This window comes from Anguilla rostrata, chromosome 9, assembly GCF_018555375.3.
Source record: "Anguilla rostrata isolate EN2019 chromosome 9, ASM1855537v3, whole genome shotgun sequence".
NCBI lineage: Eukaryota > Metazoa > Chordata > Actinopteri > Anguilliformes > Anguillidae > Anguilla > Anguilla rostrata.
Window position 1 is genome coordinate 48,275,402 of NC_057941.1, and position 18,421 is coordinate 48,293,822.

Genomic DNA, 18,421 nt, shown 5'->3' on the forward strand with positions numbered 1-18,421 from the left:
AGACAGATTAAGCCTAGTAATAAATTAAATTTTCAGTGGAGATACTCCATACAAAACTCAAGTTACTTCTGGACAAAGCTTAATCTGTGTCTGTGAAACCAGCCCTAAGAGTCATGTTTATCTGTTTCCCTATCGGTATGCATATGATCACTAATTTTATTTTGTCTGTACATATCCCCAAACTAAGTTAACCAGTGGAAATTAATTTACAGACAAGACACAATCAACGTCATTGTGCCCACAGTGGAGTCAAGTACACAGATGGAGAAATATTACCAATTACTGTTGATTAGACCAAACCCACAATTCCAGTTTTGATTTAATATGGTCAAAGTTAACATCTACAGGTTTCAGCATTTCAGAGAGTTGCAACGAGTCACCCATCAGAAGTTTAGCATCAGCTGAACTGGACAGAAGCTACAAAATTTAAAAGTTAGGACAGTATAAATTCTTGGCAAATACAAGTTATTTTGGCTGCTCAGCTGATTTTATGAGCCCCGTTTCACTGGATCCTGTGGAGACGTACAAAATGAAGGATAAGGCAATTTTCTCAATACCTCCTCCATCAGCAGAACATTTTTTTAGTACAGAAGAGCTTGCAACTTTCAACCTGTAGGAATATAATAATACCCGCACAGACATTCTATCCAGCTAACACGCAAAAATGTACAATGAGGAGCTGACGGGAGCTAAACGCAAAAACATACAAGCTAACATCAACAAAATAGAACAAGTCAAAGAGAACTGGATTATTATTCTTTTTTACAAACAGCTTTATTAGGAAAAATTCATGCAAACAACCATTGTAGTAAAAAAAAAAAAAAAAAAAAAATTTGTCTATTAATAGCTACAGGGGTCAGACACAAGACGATAGCTGAGCAAAGCTACTACGATTTTATTTTTTTAAAATTTTTTAACGGAGCACAGCAGACGCGCGTTCTCATTCAGATGGCAAGAACTCTACACCTTGCCGGCCTCCTTAAACTTGCGGAGAAGGCCGTCGTCGGCCCTCGCGGGGAAGCAGAGGGTGCGAGAGCAGTAGTGCCGGGGGTCGGCCTCCAGGTTCTGGAGCACGTCGGAGAGCAGGTGCGCCCGCTCCACGCCGGAGCCCGGCGCGTCGTAGCTCAGCGAGGTGAAGTGGACGTGCAGGTGGTAGTAGGACGGCTGGTAGTGCAGGTACACCCTCAGCTTGTTGGCCGGGACACCGTACCGCTTCCGAATGGCCTCCTGGGGGGATTAAAAGCAAGATGTTTTTCACCACGTTACAGGACGCTTCGATGCCCCAAACTCAGGTCCGGTTACCACCACGGTGATAAAGGGTACTTCCACCGGTGCATGCAGTTTATTTATTTATTTATTTATTTTTCAGCTTAAGCTCCTTTTGTTTGACTGACTGATCGCCATTTACGAGTTCTCAAACTCGCTGCCGAAGCGGATTAGATTAGATCTGACAGGAAGATTACATTACAGGAATTTTCCTAGCATTAACTGAATTATTCACAAGCAAATTATCCCGCTAACTGATTTGGCAATCGGATTACAGGCTGTTGGTTTTTTTTGTGGGGTTTTCCATTTCTTGTTTATCCTCCTGAGTGGAAAACGTTTTTTTTTTTTTTTTTTTTAGGAGACCATTTCTAAAGCTATCAATCTGTATACCTGAGAAGCAAACTTTATCCAAATACTCAGAGCAAAAGGATACCAAGATATACACACAGCAAAGGTTACTTTTCATTAGATAATAATTTTTATTATCTTTCAAAAACTGTTTGATATTGGGCTCTACCGCGGTTTTAAAAAAAAGAAAAAAATGACAGTCAACTAGCAAGCCAAGTGAACAGATGTTTTTTTCCCCCTCTCTGTTCTGTTTCAGGTTACTTGCAGTGTCCTTGTCACAACAGTACAATAACCAGCTCAGTCTCTTCGTTTGGAGACTGAAAATATGTGATCAGTGCAGCATTGACTGTTTTTCTACATGAATGTGATGCCCAGTATGCAGTATGACTCTGTAAGACATTGTTAAGGACACAATAAAATGTTCAGCATTAAACTAACACTTGAAGAGCACATATGGTCCCAGTTGGACTTGTGTATATATATTCTGCTGGAATTGAATTAACACTGAGCATTTTACTGGGGGGGGGGGCTGTAATAATGCGTTTGTAAGATATGTACATATCTCACTCGTGTGAGTCCACACATCTACAGACACATACATTCACACACACAAACATTGCTTTCTGTTAAGACACAAAAACTAAAGAACAAAGAAAGAATACAAACAACAGCATGCAATTGCTGCAATCCAAATGGCAAAGAAATATAATGTCCATTAAAAAGTAATTTGCCATGCACTCAATACAAGACTCTTATGGTTATGAATCCAGATCCACATCTGTGTGGACAGGCATACACACACACACACACACACACAGGCAGGGCTGCAGCTATGAATTCTCAGGCCCGAGACCAAACATACTGGGATATGCTCTTGTTTAAGAATACAGCTTCTTATAATACAAAGCTTGCTCTCCCTTTTCTTTTCCTTTTTTGATATGGAGATTTAACACATTTGGCTCCTGCTGGAACGAGTCACCTGCAAAAATGAGTTGGGTCGCACCTGCACTGGTGGGGGCACAGATTCGTTCAGTTTAAAGCACCACCTGGGAGCTCTAGTTTCATTAGTAACACAAATGGCCGCGAATACAATGGAAATAATTAACATAAGAGGGGAAATGTGGCCTCCATGCGGAATAACATCTAAATGTGCCGAAAAACCCACGATCGGACCAATTAGCCACCCGTTATTAATGTTTCAGGACGAACTAATTAACGTTAGCAGCACGAGCAAAAAAAAAAAAAAAAAAAAAGATTAAAATGCGCAGCAAATTTCAGCCACAACGAAAAGCGTACCTAAAAAAGCCCGAAAATATATACAATAAAATTGCCCAACATTTTAATTTAATCTTTTTGCCGTGCATGCATACTTGCGTAATACTAATGTCAATCCATTTCATATAGGCTAATGTACAATCGCCATAACACCTAAAATGTTGTATATTTTAATGTTATACATTTTATTTTATAAGCACAAAGACAGAAAAGAGAAAGAAATCAACACGACAAATAAGAGAAAACGTTGTATATTTTATCTCATAAAAAACACGTTTTCAACGTACAAACATGCCAAGTTACTCACACATACAAGACATACACCGTCAATAAACTCATTCATTCAGACTACCAAAATCCAGGCCTGCCATTAAAAGTATTGATATCAAAATGACGCCAAGTTACGGTACTACAAACAATATAGGCTATCTTGCCTCACCGAAATTTAATAACATGTATTCCAAAGCAGTGATACCCAATATTTCCTCAATTCTTTCAAGTCACTTGAAAGAGAAGAAAGAGAAGAAGAAGGAGGAGAAAACGCAAAATCCCCTTAGTTTGGGGCTTTATTGTGTGGACATGTGAAGTTGTTTATGAATTATGTCTGTTGAAATGGGGTCAGAATGTACAGAATTTAATGTTTTTAAGGGCTGAGTGTATGTGGCTGTTGTGGTTATTTCTGTGGGGAACCCTGAAAAGTGCCAAACTCTCGGTGCTGTATAGGTATGGGCCATGCCCCCACCAAGGTGTAACTTGGCGGGATGGCATACCTGCCATCCCAATAATGCTGTCATATGTTGTTGATAAACACAGTTTCAGAGCAATGACTGAAGACCTTGCCTTTCCTGTTCATCATTAAATCCGCAGTACATCACGCACTTCAAGACAAAACGCGCAGTTTTACTCACAAGTGTAACTGTGAAATCAAAAGCCACAAAAGCACACCTACACTGGCAAACTATAATGTGCAATGCGCAGACAGCCTGTGTGGCTGATATACACCTCTACTTAAGCACAACAGCCCCCGCTGAGTAATGTAGATGAGCATCACCAAAATAACATGTAGGCTACTGCAAAAAGGACGTGTAATACGTGATTAGCAATCCTGGCAACGGGCACAGTGTTTTTCTGTTTAAATAACAGGGAAGTTAAAGTATTGTGCAACTCATTTATCACAGATGTCGTCACAACGCTGGGCAGCGTTCACATCCTGACAAAACCGCGAATTACGCGGTAAAAGAGGTGCTTGAGAAAGCAGAGATGCCGCGGCACACAGAAGTTCCCTGTCTAATAACACTCGCCAGCATGGCCTCGGACAGTCAAGCGAGCAGATGAACGCAAACATGGAGGACACCTGTTGATAGAACGCGAGCACTACAGAGAGACATACAGACAGTCCCAGCCCCCGGACCCCCGCCCCCTCATTTCCACGGAAGATCGCTTCCCGAGGCCACACGGAATTCTGCATTCCCGGAACATCTGCGCTGTGCTGCTGCGTCCAGCTGACACGAGGACGTGTCAACACGTTGTTCCCCCCGCCCCAAAAAAAAAATCTCGGGTTCATTTATTTGTATCAAAGTACATTTTAAAGTTCACAGAAAGTACAACTTTTTTACTCTTCAAAAGACAACCGCATCATAAGCATGACATTTTTAATACTATGAAAATGTTTTTTTTTTTTTTTAATTCGCACAAGTAAACAAAACTTGTGGACGTAAATTCTGGACATAAAACCGATATCAACTTGGGGTGTCTTCTACAATCCAGTTTATTTATCCATTCCATTTAATAAACTGTTAAAACTTCGGTTTAATGTTTACCATCGGTTTCAGGGAAATGGTAATGATTTATGAAAGACTGCTCCCTCAGGATAAAAGAACAGATTACACACCTCAGCCTTAACGGCATTAGTAAGAAGTCACCATTGGGGGGGGGGGGGGGACGACAGCCAAACACCAGTGTGTTGCGGTCCAGGCTATGCTCCTAGCATTGCAAACCGGCTTTCATTTTAAACTCTGAAAGGAGTCAAAGTCAAGGAAGCTAATTGACCAAGTCTTCTTAAAAAAAAAAAAAAAATTTTAAAGAAAGATTATTTCCAAGCCATATATCAGCTTAGATCATTTCAACTGTACAATGCAGACTTGGTTTCCTACAAATATTGGATGGAATTGAGCGTTACTTGGCTGTTGAAAAAACCTGGAAATTCTAAATTTAAAAACATCTGCACACTCCATTCAGAATCACAACACAGTTAAGAGAGATAATTCTCTGTGGGGAGATGCTCAACATAAAGACCGGCCAAGCTCACTTCCAGCAGGTCACGCGTCCAAGTACTGACCAGGGACTATAAAAGAGGGGTCAGATTGGCGGGTGACCTTGCTCTCAAAGTCCCACTGAATCTTTACTTTCATGACATCACCCTACCAGACCCTACACAGACCGGCTCAAATGACTGTAAACTTCCTTTACCATACTCATGTGAAAACAGCTTTTTAAATACATACAAGACAGCTTAATTAGCTAGCGTTTATAAGCACCCATTATGTACGTACATACACATCTAGTGCAATTAGAGCAATTCATGATTCATACGATTCCTTGGCTTGTATTTACACATTAGGCATCGGAAAAGCTTAAGAATCACATTGAAAAAACATTTTTCTTGGATTTATCTTGTCATTTCACTTCAATCACACACATATCACAATCTATTATTTAAGCTCATATATGTTATGCCACATGCCTTAAAGGAGAAGACATAAATTCATCATTGTTGAAACATTCAATTTGACCAAATTAGTTAATCAAATCAGTAGAGCTTTGTTTAATTACCACTGAACTGGCTGAATGAGCTCCGTGTGTTTATGTGTTGGATAAAAATATGTCTGGCAATTAGACTTCAGTTCTTAGAATCGAGGGCAGGTAACAGAGGTCAGCACTACAAATGACAAAAACAGACTAATCGCTAGGCAGAACAGTGACTCGTGTTACTAGACATGTGAATACGCTCATTGTTTGTTCTCAAAAATGATAGGTCTGTTTAGTTTGATTGCTTAATGTATGATGAGCAATGGGGTGTATGGGCCAATCAAGATTTGTTTCCTGACATCGTGGCTAAGAAACCACAGGACGGCGAGCGGACATTCGCTACTTCTGTGCATGTAGTGCACTTGTGGCATGGCTGATTGCAAACCAGACCATTTTCTCGCCACAAAATAACCACATTTAGAAAACAGGGCATCCTGCCGCGAAGCACTTTCTCACACTCAATCAAGATATACTGGGCTCATAAGGCAGCACATAGATTATTTAAAAACCCCCACCAGTGCTGCACCGTGTAATAAATGCCGCCTTTTTCATTGCGTTCTGGCGAGATTTCCCATTGGGCCCAACCTTTGCAAATAGGGTCTCGAGCAGGCCAGTGCTGAGTTAAAAATGAGGCCCCAGCACACCCCGTGGCTCCCCAGGCCTTTCAGAAGAAGGCTAAAGGGTAGCGTTGGGACCGACCTTGTCAGAGGAGCTAATTAGCCGTTTACCAACCTCTGCAAGAAACGCAATAGAACGTTAAACAAAAAAAAAAAAACAAAAAAAAAAGGCGAGCGTTCTGTAGAATTTTCCGGTAACGGAGATCTAAAGCATCGGCTCACTGCAGATGAACGTCTGTGTAACTAGGGCCAGATTTACAACGCAATCAATAGTGGTCAACCACCACAATGAGACTCCATTAAGTCATCACGTCAGCTGCCTACAGTAATAGCCAATGAGAGCGCAGGAAAAGAGTGGGAAAGGAGTCGCCCCACCTGTCCTCCCTTCCTGATGTTACTCAGCAACGGAATGTGCTCTGATCTCAGGTCCCGCAGGCTTTTGAGGTCCCTCCGGTGAACAATGGCAATCAGATAGAGGTCATCCAGCTGAGGACACAGAGGAGGGAGGGGACACTGAGGACGCCATTTTATACACTTCTATGAGCTTGATACTGGGCCGTTTTCAGTCATATATGCATATTTTCATCCACATCTTATGAAGGACACAATGTGGAAAATATTACACAGACAACTGCTTTATCATGTCTATCAGCACTCCCTAACCCTGCTCCAGAAGATCTACCATCCTGTAGGTTTTCATCTCAATCTGAACTTGGCACACCTGATTCCACTAATCAGCAGCTCAATGAAGACCTTTAGCTGCTGAATGAGGTGTGCTTTGTCAGGGTTGGAGTGAAAACCTACAGGACAGCACCGGGAACAGGGTTGGGCCTAACTGATGTATATTCTTACATTAATTTGTACGTGTTTACTATGTGTCTATGTATGCAAGTCATGGTGACAGTGACAAAAAAATGTCCTTATACAGCAAAGCATTCATTTACTGTAAAATCGTTCAGGCAGACGGATGTACTTCCCAGAGTGAGTAATTCCACACGAGCACAGTCCCTTTGAGTTGTTAATCTCACCACTGCGGACTCCTCCCTCGAAATATTTACAAGCATTTTTCAGAGCTGACTCACAGGAAAACATCACCTCGCACACGTTCAGCAGTGAGCTCAGGTTCACGTTTAAAAAAAGTAACATAGGTGGAGAAAAAAAATGTTGCTATACAATCTTTTGATGTTAAGCGGTTTTCTGTGGGTGGTTAATACTTTATTAAAGACGGTGTATAATGCATTAATAAATACTTTATTAAACATTAATGACCACAATGGAAATATTATCCAATTTCCTGTGGACTGTTCACTGTTTGGGCCACTGAAGTACACCTAAATCAGACACAGCTAAACTAATTCCAAGATTCTGGTATACACACAGGACAACATTGAGAAGAGAGACATTTTCAAATGAAGATGCGTACGAAAAGAAGGCGATTGGTCAGTTGTGAGATGAAGGAGAGACACGTAAGGAGAGGTTTTGATGAGTTATCAGGTGAAGATGCTTGGGGAGACAGAGTGATAGGTCATTTTGAGAAAGGTGCTTTGGGACAAAATTCTCATTTTAACAGAGTAAGCAGGTCGTCCAGTGACTTTGACTCTACAATAGAACGAAAGTCTGCTTTCATTTTTGTAGACTTGTTCTTTGCCTTTCCTCTCAAATGTCAAGAGATCAGCTGGAAAAACACAGAATTGTTCTTTTTTTAAAAAGACTTCGAATCAGGGAGCGCGTGTTGCAAACGTGAAGCGCCAGAAAGAGGACACGGGGGATTCCGGAAGCTTCCGTTTCCTTTCGCGGCTCCGAGCCGCGGCGATCGTCTTACCTGCTTCTGGTCCCACTTGAAATCCGGCAGCAGGACGAATCCGAGCTCAGGGTCTGGATCCTCATAAATAATTCGATCTGCCTCAGCTTTCTTCTCCAGTATGTTGTAGACCCACTGCAGGGCCAGAGAGTGCGTTAGCGACAGTCTCTACGCGTCACGTTCACACCACTGCGCGTAAATCCTCCGCATTGACTGTGTGATAAATAGTTCTTTTATTAAAACTGCAACTGCGTGCAATGAGCCTGAAGCTCTTTGTAAAGACCAAATGGAATAAATGCCAAAAGGAGATTCGATTAATCCGGTGAATTTGCAATTCTGAGCATCGCTACATGGCACCAAATATCAAAACCCAACAGCAATTACAGAAGTTGAATTATTATTCTGAAGCTATTCATTTGTCAGTGAAGTAGTTCAAATACATCTGCAGATATTCCGTGGGTTTAGAGACTTGTTAATAATTAAAATGTTCTTTTCTCCTAATCACTGCACGAAACAATTATTTTCTGTGTTCATAATGGCTCACTTCACTTTACCTAGCATTCAGTCGATTTCAGGCGGAAAATGAATATCAATTATGAATTTTAATGCAAGTTCAGCTAGAAGAATACTGATAAGGCTGAAAACAAGCCCATCACTCTTCTTCAAACTGTGATCATTTGTGAGCGGTCTAATGCCCCCAAGTTATCAATTACTGATAGAATAATCTAAGAGCCAGAGTAAATGAAAATTATCCAAGCAAATAATCTGTCATATAAAGGCTGTCAAATGCTATAAATACATGCTTTTTGTCCTGAATTTAGAACAGGGAATCAGTTTGAAAACCTTAAAGGCCTCAACACTCTACAACTCATCAGCTCATCTTTGGAGAAGGCCCACATTTACATGTACACAGAGTACAGCGTTAATTCCATGAGTTTACTCTGGCACAGACTCACTACACAAACCCAGGCCTGCAGGAAACCCAGGCTGAAGAAGGCTCTTGCCAGTAGGGGGCAGGCCTGGGCAACGTGGGGTAGGGGTCTCAAACTCCAACCACCGCAGGTTTATTTTTGGTGTCGGTTCAATCAGCAGCCAACGTTACCCGACTTGCAGCCATTTTACCTCTTTACTTGCTGGCTTTTTGGGGACCTCAGTGTTGGCCCTATTCCAGTTTCCCCGATTTTCTCTTTTTTTGGATGCAAAGCACCTCACGGACCTGGCTTGTAACTAGCCAACTTCAGCCAACTAAAACTCACTCACTCACATTTGGCAGGCTGAAGATTCTCCACAAAGGAAAGCTATCAGCGCTCAAGTAGCTGAACTTCAGGGGTGATGCGTAAGAGTGGTGCCTCGCCTCAACGACACCGTGTCTCCTTGTTCGCATTGAGCGTCTTTGTGACAGTGTCTCGGTAAAAGAAATACAACCGGACTGAGCGAAACAGAACGTAGGCCTTACAGGCCCAAGTTGTGCGTGGGCTCGGTCCAACCAATGGCTCGACTCAGACGGCGCGGGAAACACTCCCAGCAGGCCGTGCGGCCCTCGGGAGGCTGGAGTCGGAGGAAAGGGCGCGCCGCGCTTGCCTGCACGCTGAAGCTCTGGCTCTGGATGAAGGGCAGGGTGATGGACAGGTAGTCCTCCCCGCTCTCCTCCAGCAGGTAGGTCTCCTGGCGCAGGTACTTCTTCACGTGCTTCTCGGTGGCCGGACACACCACCGTGGTCTTTATCTCTGGGAAGAGAGCAAGCAGAACGGACCCATGACGCTGCCACCAGTGCCTCGGGTCGAACCGGGCTTAGATGTATCATGGTTTGCCTGCACCCCGAATCCAACAAAGCCTGGTGTGTACCCCCTTGGATCCTTACCAGTCTCCTTTCAGCTTACAATTAAATGTGAAGACGTTCACGTTAAGGAACGTTCAATCTTCCGACGGGGTAATCTTGAAAAATGTTGTGAAATGTGTGACGAACATTAAACTGTACAGTCGTTATATTATAGTGTATATAATCCCATCAAGGAAACAGTAAAGCCAATCCCTGCCCAGAATGACTCATTCTTTGCATGCCTAATGTTCACTTGAGCTTTGCTAACACTTAAGCTGTGGTAACGGGTAGTTGTTTTTTAAAATGTTTTTAGTGCTGTGTCATTTCGGTGTGATCGTTAGATTAGATAAAAACTTTCACGAGCAAAACAAAAAGCACCGGCATACCATGAAGCTCGTTCTGAAATAAAAACATGCAGACGTGTGGCAAACGCATTGCTTTACCCGCTAGCCACGCCTGCTACAGGATGCCGAGACCTTCCTGTGGTGGCAGAGTTCATATCATTTCAAAAGTCGTCCGTTAGGGTGGGCACCAGTCACTGAGTCAAAACCGGAGCACCGTAAATATGCAGAATGGCCCAAGCCGAACTGCACATGCTGAGTGTCATATGACGTGACTTCAAAGTCCTCGCAACAAGCGTCGCTCAACGCCCCTGAAAATTCAAAAAAGCAGGTGGGTGGGGAAAATACAGGAGGCCCTGAAGCTCTGTGATTTGACCAAGATCTTTAAAAGTAGCTACCCGTCATTTTTTCCATACTAAAAAATGCCACAATGGCATTTTTGTAGCAACGTTGTTCCAACGTGTCTATATGCTGATATCCGCTGGTGGTGTCGGGTGCGACAATCCCGCCAAGTAGTCAAATGCGATGATGCGCGCACAGGAACTTGCATGCCAAAGAGCGAGCACCTTCTTTCTCCAAAACACGCTACCGCCGAATTATCTTATAAGAAAGATATGCAGTCGAGATACAACTCTGTTTGAAACGGTATTTGGAGTGTGAAACAGGAACCTGTTACCATCACTCATCATAAAGGTCACCAAATCCACAAAAACTAAATAAGAAAAATTAAGAATAGACACATTAAGGGGGAAAATGGACAAGAACAGACAGCGAGAAACACCTGCTGCTTTATGCAGGACAAAAAAAGGAAGAAAAAGGAGAAAAAAGGGAAAGGTTTCATCAATACATTTCCATCCTCCAGTGCAGTCGAGGCTGTAAGCTATTTTACAATGTTACCGAATTTTTGGCAACTTAGCCTTCTGCCTTCCAGTTAATCAACTTAGTCCCCACAACAATAAATTACAACAATCTGTGATGATATAATTTAAAAGAAACCACACACACACACACACACACCAGTTTACATCTGGACAGCATGGTTTCATGATATTGTACCTACAGTGACACTGAAAATAATTCAATTTTAAAAGCAAATAAATCTCTCATTATAGGCCTGTACCTCACCCCACCCCCTCCCCCCCCCCTTTCGTTTCTTTTGATAAAACTTTTCGGCTGCCCCAGTTATACATATGCGTTATATTTCCTTGCGTCTCTATATTTTATCCAGTTTAAATAGACCAGGAACAGCTATGGCCCCACCACTACAGGCATCACCATGCGCAGTATTTCTGGGCCATAAATATCCTGTCAACAGGAATTATTGCTCTGACCTGTTTCCTCTTACTGCTCGGTCTGCACTGCCTCCTTGCTTGGCTTATAGGTTTATAATGGCCTTGTAACACCTTTTGTTCTAGCTCGATAGTCGATAGACATTTTTTTTTCTGGGTACCGAAAGTATCTCAAAGGCTGAACCTTTGCTGATGTGGATGAATCCAGGAATGTGGACCGATGGTCAAACTTTCTGGGTGCCGGAACACAAAAGCAGAAATCAGCAGACGTTTGCATGCCAATTACGGTCATACTCTCCCTGAAGTGAAGATGGTGACACGCTGCTTTTAGATGTATAAATACAAGGCGTGAAGCCCTAAAGAGCAGGGTGAGAGTTCTCACAGTTTGTCACGGAGGCCACAGCCACCCCATCCTGGCCAGCATCGCTTACTTCTGCTCAAACCCGGCCCTTTTGGCCACAGTGCGCGGTAAGACACCGTTGCCATGACGCCGCAAGTCATCCTGAGTAAGACCGTCACACGATGTGACGCGATGTCACGGTCCGCCACGCACGGCTGCCAAAGGGAATTTACACTCTCATCCAGAGTGACGCATGCAACTTTTACATAGCATTTACATACCATCCATTTTTTTTATAGCTGGAGCAATATATTTTTTTATACTGAAGCAATGCATGATAAATACTGTACCTTGCTCAAGGGTACAACGGGAAATGAACCTGAGATCTTTAGGGTACAAGGCCAGCCCCTTGCCCATTATACCGCGCTGCCAACCTTTCAAAAAGCTTCTCCTGCAGTGTGTCTCTGTGGTCACATGACGTGTCCAATTGTACAACCTTACTGACTGTAATGTTTCCAGTGGGACTCTTGCATGTCTAGCACACCTCCCGGACACAGGCCTCTACCCCCCCCCCTCTACCCCTGCTTTCTCCAGGTCGTACAGGATCACACCGTGTCTCAACGAGCTTCTTACAGCCAATGCCGACACCGTGCCTCAACGAGCTTCCTACAGCCAATGCCTACACCGTGCCTCAACGAGCTTCTTACAGCCAATGCCTACACCGTGCCTCAACGAACTCCTTACAGCTAAGAGAGCAGCAGACGCCGGGGCCAGAGCAGCAGATGTGTCTCAGAGCAGCGCTCCGAGAGGCAGGCTGGTTCTCGTTTACGTTGGCTCCCGCTCCAGACCCTCCTGACCACAGACCCCGCCGCGGCACGGAGGACCCTCTCTCCCTCTCTCTCTCTCTCTCTCTCTCTCCCTCTCTGTCGTGGGTGGTCTCCTCGCCCGCCCGCCCGCCCCCGTGCCACCGCCGCCGCGGTCTCCGCCTGTTCAAAGCGTCCCGTGACCCAGGAGCGGCACGCCTCTCTCGTTTGGGGTTTTTGGCTCCGTCTCCCGCTTCCGATCCGACTTCAGGAACGATTAACCGCCCAAGTGCCCAGTTCTGGAGCATTTTCAACGTCTGATACGCTTTATGAAAATGCTGATTCGTTGTGAATAGTATACCGCCGCGGACGGAGGCTAATTACACGCAAAGTTCACTGACTTGTTCACTGATTCATTTGCCCCTAACAAAGGCGTTTCTACACATCAGCAGCTTAAACAAAGACACCGTATCTCACATCGAGAAAGGGCGTCTTGGTTCTTAGAAACACAGTAGAGAGCAGAAAGGATTTTACTTTCAAGCCCTGCTTTCATAAAATGAGTTTCCTCAGGTCCACAAGGTATAAACCCTCATTTGTGAGAGACAGACGAACAAATATTGAACGACGTAATCATTATGAGGAGGATTATAGCCTCCCCGTGCACCGGTGAGCACAGAGGAAGGCATCCTAATGGCTATTTTAGCAAGAGAAGCAGGAGAAGGTTCCTGCAGTTCATTTGTTTGCAACAGCTGCCCCGCTGCAATAGGAACTGCCTTTGGGGGAACTCCTTGGAGAGCTGAACTCAGATACCCAGAAACACTTTCAGTCCACAGAGGTGATGACATCACCAACCACAAACTTTGTAACTACATTAAAAGGTTCCTCTTACCTTACAGAGTGCATCTTTTGCCTATACGTTTTTTTGTATACTGCATGTTGAACCAGCGCTGGTGCATGATTAAATAATTCAAAGCAGAAGACAGAATGAAATCCAGAAACAGATATAGGCCCCAAGGACCAGAATTCCCCACATTCCTGCTTCTGGATGCTGCCCATAGATTTACACTGACCCCGTACCCTCCCAAGACCCGGCAGTTCATTTCCGTCCCCCACAGGGGACATGGTCTGAATGTCAAGAACCATATATTCTACACTACAAAGGACGTTCAGTAAAAACAAAATAAGCAATATTCTTTTTAAAAAATGTAAATATTTTCACCATAACAAGTTTTTTTTTTTCCCCCAACCAAGGACATTTGTATTACATCAAAAAATACAATTTAAAAGAATTAATGAATTTGTAAACTTTTTTTTCTGATGGCTTTCAGCAGGACAGTCTCTGTGACTGTGTATTCACTGACTGTTATCTGGCTGTGACGCACGGACTCCGTTACTCACACCTTTTTTTTTTCTGGTACAGCCCCAGAAGGGATTTGGCGCGTCTGGAGCGGTTGCCGTCTAATGCGAGACCGCTGTGAAGTCATGGGGTGAAAACTGGCCGATGACTAAGTGTGGTTTTTCCGCAAGTCGGGTGAAAATCTACAGAGGACTCGGCTGCTTCCAACTGGACATTTTTCCAGTGGGCAAAGTGAGCCCAGGGTCGGGAATGGTTTTTCGAAAGCCTGCACACTGTCTCTATTCACATTAGACAGGCACGAGCCTCGTGTGTTTCTCCAGTTCTCTACAAAATATATATATATATATACAGACATTTAAAACTAAAGCCAGTACAGTTTGGGAAAACTTAATTTACCTGCTAATCATTAGGTTTCGGTATTTTAGCTGCATTTTAGCTAAAAAATAAATTGTAAATAATTGAAATAATATGAACAGTGGAGTGCGGCTCATTCATAAATGTAGTTATAATATCAATTTGATTGAAGCATCTCTGCTTTTAACTCAAATGGCTGGAAAAAAAAAGAGTGCAATCTACTTTTACATAAAGATCAATGTAGTCCCTCCAAATTCAGCACAACTCTAAAGGCACAGATAATATGCAATGACGGTGTCAGGTTAAAAATGCAAAGCACAAACTGCTGCTTCAAAAATAAACCCCCGTTCAAGATATTTTCGAAATATCTCGAACTGCCTGAAGAGAGTTTTGCTGCATGTTTAATTTCTACAACAGGAATACAAACGGAATACTCCAACGCAAATATTTGATATATCAGGGTAATTATGTACACACTGAATTCAGTGGAAAGTTACACATTCAAAGCCTGAAAATATTCAAAGTGGTGAGGCAAATGAAACTACATTGTGAAATGGTATTGACAGTTTATTTGGAAATGTAATTAAACTCTTCGCTATAAGGCATAAAGTTATTCACACCAACTTATTACAAAACAGAACTTAAGCTGCATAAGAATGTTTCAAGCGCCGGTTCTCAAAATGACCGAGAAAAAAAGCAGTTTCAATATGCTCTTGTCAGTCAATGTTTCCCTCTACAGCAGAACTGAGGTATTGCACCCTTATTTGCGAAAGAGGAAAAGTGTAATGCAAAGGGGACCAGGATGACGGTTCGAGGCAAACTGTTGATCTACGGGTGAAGAGCTGAACACTGGCACGGTCTTCATCAGCGCAGCTTAGCGGTACATCTGCCTCAATGTAGCAGGGGTCTGTATTTCACCTGATCAACTTTTACATCCTTCCACAATTCTAGTCACCTTAACTGGAACATAGTAACCATGGTTACTATGAAAAGTTTATCTAATGTGGCGTGTGAACAGCATGTGGACAGGACTGTGCTACCTAAAAAACAGCAGCCTGTGCAATGTAGTGATGGAAATAAAATACAGTTTCTGCCTTTGGAATTTTGTGGTAAAGCACCTGCCTCCACGTGGGTTCCTCAGAGCATGACCATGACCATGACCATGACACCCCCCCCCCCAGTATTTTTTAAAGCTGAGACTCCGACAGCTGATTCATCACTGACCTCCAGGAAATTTGGGTCAGTGGAAACACAGCTACTGGCAACCACTAGAGGGCATTCAAGCTCTCCATTTAGAGTGTTTCTGTAGGTAATTAATGTGTAGCTCAATAATAGCAGTCGTTTATTAAAATAAAGAAATAATGTGTGCATGTGGTCTTAGGTTAGCTCATTAGTTTGTGATTGCAGACATTGGTTATATTTCTGTCGGGAAAAAAACATTACATATTTCACTGCATTTCGTCTCCACTGGTGTTTTTACCATAAAACGGATATTTGACAAACTAGAAATAGACAAATAACCACAATTTGCATTAACAGAGGTGCTCAGGAGTGTGTAGTATGAGGCGCATGTGCAGATGTGTCAGTCAGACCCAAGTATCAGAGTGGGCGTGTGCACAATCGCTGGATACTACCGTACATACCGTTGAGGTGGGGAGGAGGCTGCAATTTGTAGGTACTGTAGATGTCATTCTTCATTTCAAGCTCCAGACGAGAGTCTTTGAAAATCTCCGGAAGGGTTTCCTCTCTGATAGGAGTCTTCTCCAAAATGACCACGGCCTCCTGGCCAGCAATCTTATAAAGATTTTTATTATAAATTCAAGTTTCATTTGTCACGTGAAAAGTTAAAGTGCAATGAAAATCGTGCTTTTGGGCTCTCCCGACAATGTAAAAATACAATAGACAACGAATACAATATAAACAATCCATACGGTATTAAAAAAATAAAAAATAAATGACACGCAATAAAACCCAGTTTGATGCTTAATCAACATCTTTGCTCAACACGAAACCACGTGTAACAACAAAGGGGGCAGGTCAGTCGCTGTAGGTTGCATTAGCCAATCATTTACATGCAAACAGGAAAAAGAACCTGCAAATTATGGGTTAGCTTTCTAGCGACATCAGCTAAATAACGTCCTTCACACCATGGCCGTAGTTACGTTTCCAAATGGCATTTGACAGACTGTTAACTATATAAATGGAAAATGTTCCTTAACGTTACTTAGCTTTTCCAAGTTAGCTAATGTTAGCTCCTTACCTTGCCATGAATGAATATGTTTTTCTCCCGCGCCGAGTCCCGGAGAACCTCTATTTTTTCGAAGCCCGACAGCAGAAAATCAGATGCTGCGCCATTGCCTTCTCCTGGCTCATTACCGGTAACTTTTCTGAATTTATGCGTCTCCCCGTGTCCCTCTGATTCCTTATCACCACCAACTACCTCTATTTTGCGTTTTCCAGAGTCCGCCATCTTTTTGTTCAAACGTTACAAATAGCCAATCACAGGTATGGAGAGAACTCTCTTGCGCAGACTTTTTTTGTGTGGATTTACTGGCGGATTTACATTCAAGATTCAGTATTGCCACCTACCGTAGTGGAGGGAACAGTGAATACACAAATAAATATCGATGAAAGTTCGACGAGGCACTTACACATAGGAGTTATTACTCTTATAACCGATTCTCTGGGTGCTACCATAAACAGGGTTAACAGTAACTGTTGTGCATCATTTCACTGTTAACGTAAACCGTGTTCTTTCTGATAACTGTATAATTGACTTGATGACATCAAATTGTTCTTCAAAGCAGGAATAATATAAACTGGGCACCTTATCTAGGCAAACCAGCTCACATCTTAGCCGTTTCACACAACAGAAACGACCTGGACCCAAAAACGGACCCAAGACAGATTTTGAAATCTGTTTCATGTATAATCATTTAAATGTATAATGTAAAAATGTTTTTACACAAGTATAAATGCAAATACAACGGAGCCATGCTGGTTGTAGCATACCTTTTAATGACATACAAATATTAGACTGTAGGCTACTATGCGTGTGTAATACCTGTATCGTCCTGCATCTGATTTCAGATTGAAACTGTAAAATCAGCACAACATACGCTGAAGACATGTTAACAAACACTACACCAATTATTAAAAATCATTATATGCATCACAACGTAATTACCATCATGAACACTTGCTGATTATAATATACCTCACAGCATCAATTATGTTCTTCCTTTTCAACCGCAAATCAGGGGAGAGCGCGAACGCAGTCCCCCACTACCAGAAATTATGCAGTCGAGATTCCCACATTTGGGGAATTCGCAGGGGTCAGCACAACCGGAGTGCAATGGCTGAGCCTCGCCCTGGGTGAACCACCTTCTTGATCATGGTATCTCCCCTGCCAGGTAAGTATGAGTTGTACACTTTTCGGGATGCGTCCGCACTCGACACCATACGTTTCTCACACATGGGTAGAAAATATTTCCACTTACTCAGTTATCAAAGGCGCAAAATTACAGTTGTGTATTATTCGGTTTCATTACGAAAACTACAATACTGGCGCTAGTTATTTATATTATCACCTATAAATATTGATTTTAAAACATTACCCACAATGCCATGCAGTACACATTTTAAGAAGTACCCATACAGGAAGAAGTGAGAGGTAGCCTAAAACAAAATCTGGAATTCCAAACCCCTGGTTAGAAGCGATTAATATTTATTTCTCACGATGTACGGTCTCACTTGTAGTCTGAGTATATCGAAAGATTTGCAACGTACAGAAGAGAAAGGGACTTGACACTGCCTCACATTGCGCATGTGCGCAGATATGCGAGGCTCGTCAAAACTTTTATCCTTTACAGCGAAACCCAAACTATTTTCTATCTTTTTGAAAACAACTTCAACACATCCTCGAAACTTACTTCACAATAAACATGCACACATATAATTCGCAAATACATACAATTACGTTTAATTTTTCTTCAGCATGAAT

The 18,421-nt window shown here is 42.7% G+C and overlaps 1 protein-coding gene and 1 non-coding gene across 2 annotated transcripts; both read right to left on the reverse strand.

Moving 5' to 3' along the window:
- Positions 1-893: 893 nt before the first annotated feature.
- dcps (decapping enzyme, scavenger) lies at positions 894-16,982 on the reverse strand. The gene is made up of 6 exons (XM_064352565.1): positions 16,679-16,982; positions 16,062-16,212; positions 9,697-9,842; positions 8,137-8,250; positions 6,690-6,800; positions 894-1,227 (listed from the first exon to the last, which is right to left on the reverse strand). Exons 1-6 carry the CDS (start codon positions 16,886-16,888, stop codon positions 961-963), a joined length of 999 nt encoding a protein of 332 aa, XP_064208635.1. The 5' UTR covers positions 16,889-16,982; the 3' UTR covers positions 894-960.
- A 693-nt stretch (positions 16,983-17,675) lies between these two features.
- Positions 17,676-17,839, reverse strand: LOC135264370 (U1 spliceosomal RNA). The gene has a single exon (XR_010332689.1). It is a non-coding gene; the product is annotated as a U1 spliceosomal RNA (small nuclear RNA).
- Positions 17,840-18,421: the final 582 nt, after the last annotated feature.